At 30.6% G+C, this 7,338-nt stretch overlaps 1 protein-coding gene across 1 annotated transcript; it reads right to left on the bottom strand.

The window, feature by feature from the left end:
* Positions 1–3,962: 3,962 nt before the first annotated feature.
* LOC114399180 lies at positions 3,963–5,129 on the bottom strand. The gene is made up of 4 exons (XM_028361660.1): positions 5,049–5,129; positions 4,745–4,970; positions 4,503–4,665; positions 3,963–3,975 (listed from the first exon to the last, which is right to left on the bottom strand). The coding sequence occupies exons 1-4, from the start codon at positions 5,127–5,129 to the stop codon at positions 3,963–3,965; spliced, it is 483 nt and encodes a 160-aa protein (XP_028217461.1).
* Positions 5,130–7,338: the final 2,209 nt, after the last annotated feature.

Genomic DNA, 7,338 nt, shown 5'->3' with positions numbered 1-7,338 from the left:
TTGCAGTTTATGATATCTTTGGGTATCTTAAACAAGCTTTCGGTCAACTGTGATGTTTGCTTATGGAAATCAATAGTAGAATTTCTCTAGTTGAATTAGGAAATCAGAAGTAGAATTCCTCTTGCAGTTTAATGGAACTTGCAATTTATGATATATTTGGGTATCTTAAATTTTATAATTTGGGATGAATTAGGAAAATGAGTAGTTGAATGTCTCTGTGTGAAAGGATCTACAATTTTGTTGTAAAAATAAGAGTGATTGCTCCATGAAAAATGACTATGCAGAGTTAATTTTGTTTCCCTCAAACAGTTTGATGCAATTGAACACATATAATATTGGACGTAATACGTTAGAATTTTTTTAATAAATTAAGAAAAACAATGACTCTGAAATAATGATATTTATTATGGATCAATTTTATTATAATATTGATACACTTAATTTTTATAATAACAAAATACTACCTGTCAATACTAAAAAAAAGGCCTTCTACATCGGTTCTAATAGCCTTTCTACATCGGTTACGACGCATAGTGGTAACACAGTGTCGTTGAATACCTACATCGGTTGGAGGACCGTCTTTGAAGAGTGACCTTTCTACATCGGTTGTGTAACTCAACTGATGTAGAATGTGAGCTTTCTACATCGGTTCTAAGGCTGAAACCGATGTTGATGGTAGGGTTTCTACATCGGTTATCAGTCAACCGATGTAGAATGGATAATAATGGCAAGGTTTCTACATCGGTTATAAGTCAACCCATGTAGAATTTGAAGGATTTCTACATCGTTTATTATTGAACCGATGTAGAATGGATAGGAATGACAAGGTTTCTACATCGGTTATCACTCAACCGATGTAGAATAATGAATTTTTTATTATTATTTTTGCGAAATTTATAATTTCCCCTTCAAATATTGATTTGATGTTAAAGTGTATGATTGTGGTTTGCTAAATGTAAAAATACACATATTTGAGCCAATAATAGAAAAATCACAAACTATGTGTAAGACTAATGTGAAAAATCAAGAACATCAAGAAATTTTTTTATCATAATTAAATACTAAAAGAGTCCACTAGTGACAAAGCCAAAGAATGTATAGGACAGTAAAGTTATTATTTTTAGTATTTTGCTTCTACTATATTCAACAAGTTAAAAAGAAAGATATTGATATACCTTTTAAACGCCGTTACATACAGGCAAACTAATAAAAGAATTGCACCCATAATAGCATGGAGTATATTAATTCAATGGGATAAAGCCTTGCGAAAAAACTAAAAAACCAAAATTAAACACGTTAATGTTTTAACAGCATTTTAATAGAGTTCATAAAAATATTGTAAGATAAGGGCATGACCTCTGTTATGTAAAAGCAAAAATCCTATCAGTAAAACTTGTGCGGCATATTGGACACTCAGAACAAGCAAGTGAACAAGATTTACACACTGGAAGATCAAACAAGAGGCTATAAATATTCAGACAAAAATTGTAAATCCAAAAAAGGAAAATCACCAACAAATTTGAAAATTACGGAAATTGAAAGTTGCACTATGTTACACTCGAGTGATCTTAACATTATCTTTTATTGTATCTTTAGAATATTTAAAGTGTCTCAAATGATCTATTAAGATTGGTATCCATATTTCATTTCATTATATTTCTTGATTTATTTCCTTAATTAGGATTATTAAATCGTGTTACCTTAATGGATTTAGGACTTGTGCCAATAATACTACTACACTTGACCATAATATAATTATAAACTAGAAACACAATTGCACGCTGCGCAAGCATCTTAATGTTTTACAGAAAAAAATTTAATAGTAATAGGATATATTAAAAAGTAATAAAAAATTAATAGTAACAGGATACATTAAGTTAAAGAATGTCATTCGTTCCAATTTATATCCTTAGAAATCTAATTGTTTCTTATAATTGGATGTTTGCAAGAGATCAATTTTTTATTAGGCTTTTTCGTGCTATTGCACATACATGTGATTTCTGTCAAAATTCATTTACCATATGTTTGGATGAGAAATTTAAAGATTTCTAAGAAATTCAAATTCACAACATTTTGATTGCCTTGATTTAAATTCCTTTCATTTTGTAAATATTTTGTTTGGATGAGGCAATTCAATTTCTTGTATTTTAATTTCCTTGTTTGGATAAAGTAATTCAATTTCAATGAAATTCAAATTTTCATTTTAAAATATTTATTTAAAAATTAAAATTTTAATATTGAATGAAAATAAACATGAGTCATTTTTTAAATAGTTAAATATTCAAAATAAATTTAATGTTATAAAATATATAATAATAAATTTTTTAAATATTTAATAATTAAATAATCAAAATAATTTTAATGCTAAACAATTTTGAATCTTTTACAATATTCTTGTAGTAATACAAAAAAACTTGGATTAAACAATACTACAAAATTAAAAGATGAATGATATGTAATTCTTTATTCTTGTTTAAAAAATTAATTACCTAGTCTTGCAATAATTTTAAAAAATATATTAAAATTAAATAATTATGTAATTTAAGGACAATTATCTCCTACAAGATTCAAATGATATTAATTTCATTGTTCGTACGGGAAGAAAATTCAAATTGTTAATAACACATCAAATTGTTAATAACGCACCAACGCATAAACATGAATCAACACAAGCATTACAAGGTCCTAATTAATCAAGTTCCAAACAAAGATCTTAAACAAGAATTACAAGGTCCAAATTAAAAAAAAAACAATGTTCTTCATTCCATAATCTTCATCCATCATCAAGTGTGAAAGGTCGAGGAACCTGAATAATTTACATCTAATGTTGCCATTTAGGGGAGAAGAAACAAGATAATATAAGTCACAAGAGGAAAGACAAATAACTATAGTGAAAATATGAGCTCAACTAGGCATACAAAAGACACAAATTTATAATTTGAAAATTGAAATGGGAAATGTAGACAAAAGGTTACTCACCAAGTTTCATTCTCCAAGATGTGTTAAAACCTTTTGGTGGATTGGAAGGGCTTTCACAATAGCTAACTTTGGATCGTCAGCTAACCAGTTAATAGCTTTAGTCCATTATTTTCTATTAAGATCTGGTATCAAAGCTGCCTCACGTAATATTTCTTGAGTATCTTCATCATCAACTTTACCATCCATCTTTTCTCCCATTCAGTTAAAAGAGTTTGCCATTTTATCCAAAGAAGCTGTTATTTCTTCTTTTTCTCCCATCTTTCATCTTTCTCTTGTGAGGATGTGTGCCAGAAGAAGTCGAACCTTGTCTTTTTTCTTTTGTATTAGAGCTTGGTTCTTCTAAATCTATGGCAGTAGCACCTAACCCCATGAATTCCACTTCATTTGTTTCTCTACTCATCGCTTCATCAGCATCCATAGCAGTTTCAGCTCCATGACCGGTGGCTCTATCTTTAGCACACAAATCCACTATATCATCCCAGTTTTGAAGCACCTTGAATCGAAATGGTTTAGCCGATTTATGTGACTGGAAAAAAAAGAAAAAGTCAAATCCAATCTACTTTGAATAACAAATAGCAACATATTAAAGAATACTTACAGTGCAATATTCATTCCAAGCATTTTCATTCTCAACTGTGATCATGTGCTTAGTGCCATCCCAATCAAATCCACTCTGGCCAAGGATGTCACTTACAATACCATACCACGATCTCCATAATAATTTGATACGGTTTTTGACATTATCTGATGTGACATTAACATTGAAGCTTGTAGACAACACTGCAGCTGCAGCATTCAATGCTAACCTTTCCAACCTTCGTCACCCTTGTTGCCCAAATTCCTTTGATCTCTAAGTACATCAGCCAATATACGTTCCATTTCCAAATTCCATGTAAAATAACTTCTTGTTTCCTCATTATTTTTTCCTAAAACTTTTCTTTTGTCCGTCATTTTTTCATTAGATGACTCCATTGAAGTTAATGTCACTTATTCAACCTGCACATAACAAATATTAGATATGACCTACTTTATTCATTTGACTAGTCCACTGCACAATCATAGAAAATATTTCAAGCAAAGTTTTTATGCAATAGCAAAGTACATAAAAGTCTATATTCAATAGAAAAGTACAATAGTAACAAAGCACACAAAGTTTGTCAGCAATAGCAAATTACATTTGAAAAAGAACTATCCCTAAGCAAAGTTTCTCCTAACTTGATAGTTAGCAAACATATTGATAGCTAATGTATCTCGAAATCTTGTCCATTCCTCAGTAGCTTGAATAGTTGTGATATCATCTATGACATTATTTTGAACTTCTTCCCTTGATTGATGGACTAACTCTTCATCAACAAGATAAAAATTCTAAGTCTTGAACTTTTAAAAGTTGATCAATTTGTTATTCGTCTCTTATGAAATTGTGTAACACAAAACAAGCATTGATAATTCTTATTTGTGTCTTTATATCAAAAAATGAAGGAGTTCTTAATATACTCCATCTTTTTTTCAAGATCCCAAATGACCTTTCTATTGCATTTCGAGCACTTGCATGACGAAGATTAAATAACTCCTTGTAACTTTGAGGGGTGTTTCCAATCCACTCATTGAGATGATATCTAGTTCCTCGATATGGTGCTAAAAATCCCGGACCATTGGTATATCCCGCATCCACAAGAAAATACTTACCTACAATGTTTAAAATAACAAACATAGACTTAAACTAGACCAAAGAAAAAAAGAAAAAAATATTTCTAAGAAATATTACCAGTTGGAATTTCAATTTTGTTTTGACGACGTAATGCATCTTGTAATACTCGAGAATCTCCTGCAAACCCTTCCCACCCAGGTAACACATAAATAAACCTTAAATCTAGACCACAAGCAGCTAACACATTTGTAGAGACATCACCCTTTCTATTACGATATATAGGTCTCTCATCAGGAGAAACTGTAACCGAAATATGAGTCTCATCAAGTGCTCCAATACATCTCTACAAACAAGACAATTTTTTTAGATTCTAAGAAAATTTTATAATTAACTAATTTCTCCTAACAATTGATAAACTTACCTCAAACCATCTCCACTTGTTTGCTTCCGCACCTTCTAAAGTACAGGGTTGAAAATTCAAATAGTCTTTGCTCACTTTCATTACCGCTCTCAAGACATCATTGAATTGCCTACTTATGGTTTCTTTAGATCTACAATAACTAAATTTCACTACCCTATATTTTAGGTTGTGAGCAAGGATATGTAAAAACATTGCTACTGCTTCAGTTGTTGGAACATTTCTTGTTCTTACTAATCCACCCTTTTCTTGTAAAATTCTACAAAGGTTAAAAAATGCATTTTTACTAAGCCTCAATTGTTCAATGCAATCTTTATTTGTTCATCTATAAAGACGATTAAGGAAGCTATGACGTTCTAGTTCTCAATTACGGGTTGGTTCCTTAACAAAATAGTTATTATGATACCATGTCACTACACCAATGACCATATGAACAGCACAAGCAGCAGCTAATAAGATTATCTTCTTATGCTCTTATCTTTTACATTTTCTTGAAGTCATTGCAGTGCCAAATATGCTATGATCCATTTCTTCTCAATCCAAACTGCATGATAATGATATAAGATAATATGTGCATATATTATTTGGAGATTTAAAACAAATATCTAGGTAAAAGATGTAAAACAATGGTACTAGTGCAATACAAAGATGATCAACTAAAAACAATGATACTATTAAATCATGTCTTGTTCTTTTCTCTCCCTGTGTATATATTGATATTAGACCAGACCAAGTTAACGTTTGTACCAAAAAGCTATTTTGGGCCTACAAATACAAATGTGTAACTTGATCACAAAAAAATGACAACATGGGTAACATTTGACGAGGTTCAACCTTACTCCAAAGTCGAAGGGCATAACAACAACTAATCCATTATTATTAATTTTATATAGATTAATCTATTTAGGAGCAATATACTATATTTCATATTCTATTATTAACTAATAGTGTGGCTGTATATATAAAACTCTATCTTATATTATCTTTAATTAGTGTAGGAGAAATATATGCAGCATATGATTCCAATGATTGTAAGTTCCGTGACATGACCATTGGAGCAAACTATCTTGAGGGAATGTGAGGAAGGGAAGAAGCACAAGTTGGTCCATCTATTCCACCCTTCAAGGGCTTGAGGGTACTCAAGAAGCTTCTGAACTTGGAATAGAATTCTACCCTCACTTGGTGAGAGTTGTGCAACCGCGGAAGGAGTAAGCAGAACAAGAATGATTGCTGCAGGAAACAAGTAACTGAAACAAAGCCACAAGTTCTTCATGTTGTGATGAAGCTAAAATACTTGTACTAAGTTAGGGATTTTTGGTTTGGTTTGGTTAGTCACACAACACAACATACTCTACTGCAGAGTTCTGAGTTGAAACAAATGAAATGACAAACAACAGTTAAATTGCTCAAAAGATGGTATTGGCAATAGTATGGTATGAGTTTCACTGAGTAGAGCTATACAAAACAGAATAATCCATATTCCATGGTCTTTCTTGGCTTTGTTTTTTTTTTAAAAAAAAAATTATTTCCAGTTGTACAGAATCTAATAATTTGCAAAGAAAAGCTTTTAAACAAAAAAGCTATTTGTCATGGCATAATGATTGCAAGAAAAGATTTTTTGATGGGAATTATGATGAGAATAAAAAATTTCAGTAATGTGGAGCAGGTGTGGTAGGACAATGGGGGAGAGGACCCAAAAGTTTGTAAAATAAAAATGGATCTGAGATGTGATCTAAAAAGAAAAAGACTGAGAATTCAAAATTCTCAGTGAAGCCACTAAGAAAGTACTTCGAGTTTAGTAGTAAAAGCAACTTTTGTTAGAGATGTCACATGGAAGAGTGCGAAGACATTATTAAAACAAGAATTCTGATCATAGGGTATTGTATTGAAGGCATCGTATTAAATAGCCACTTGGTTTGTAATGCTAGCTAGCTATCTAAAAAAAATTATATAAATGAGAACCAACTAAATAATTATATAAATGAGAACCGTTCAAACTTTGTTAGAAAATAATTATATAAATGAGAACCAACTAAATAATTAATACTTTTTTTAGCTCTAATATCATGTTAGTAAATTAAAAAGAGAAAAGAGTATGAGAGAAGATAATAAAAATAGAATTAATTGAGATGACTAACATCATTAGATCAAACATCTGCTTGTTGACTTGTATATAATATGAGAAGTAACTAATTAGTAACTAGTTCTTAATTCTTTAAGTCTTAACCAATTACATATTTCTTTAGTATATGTAATTTGGTTGTGATCCTTGTAAACCCGCATAAGGCATGTG

The sequence above is a fragment of the Glycine soja genome, chromosome 1 (assembly GCF_004193775.1).
Source record: "Glycine soja cultivar W05 chromosome 1, ASM419377v2, whole genome shotgun sequence".
Lineage (NCBI taxonomy): Eukaryota > Viridiplantae > Streptophyta > Magnoliopsida > Fabales > Fabaceae > Glycine > Glycine soja.
This window is presented reverse-complemented; position numbering and strand designations above follow the sequence as displayed.

Excerpts from the sequence above, each read along its gene's own strand:
- LOC114399180 (XM_028361660.1), bottom strand. The coding sequence starts at position 5,129 with ATGAAAGTGAGCAAAGACTATTTGAATTTTCAACCCTGTACTTTAGAA. Across the intron at positions 4,971-5,048 it reads ACAAGTGGAGATGGTTTGAG|AGATGTATTGGAGCACTTGA; the intron begins GTAAGTTTATCA and ends TCTTGTTTGTAG. Across the intron at positions 4,666-4,744 it reads CAAAATTGAAATTCCAACTG|GTAAGTATTTTCTTGTGGAT; the intron begins GTAATATTTCTT and ends TAAACATTGTAG.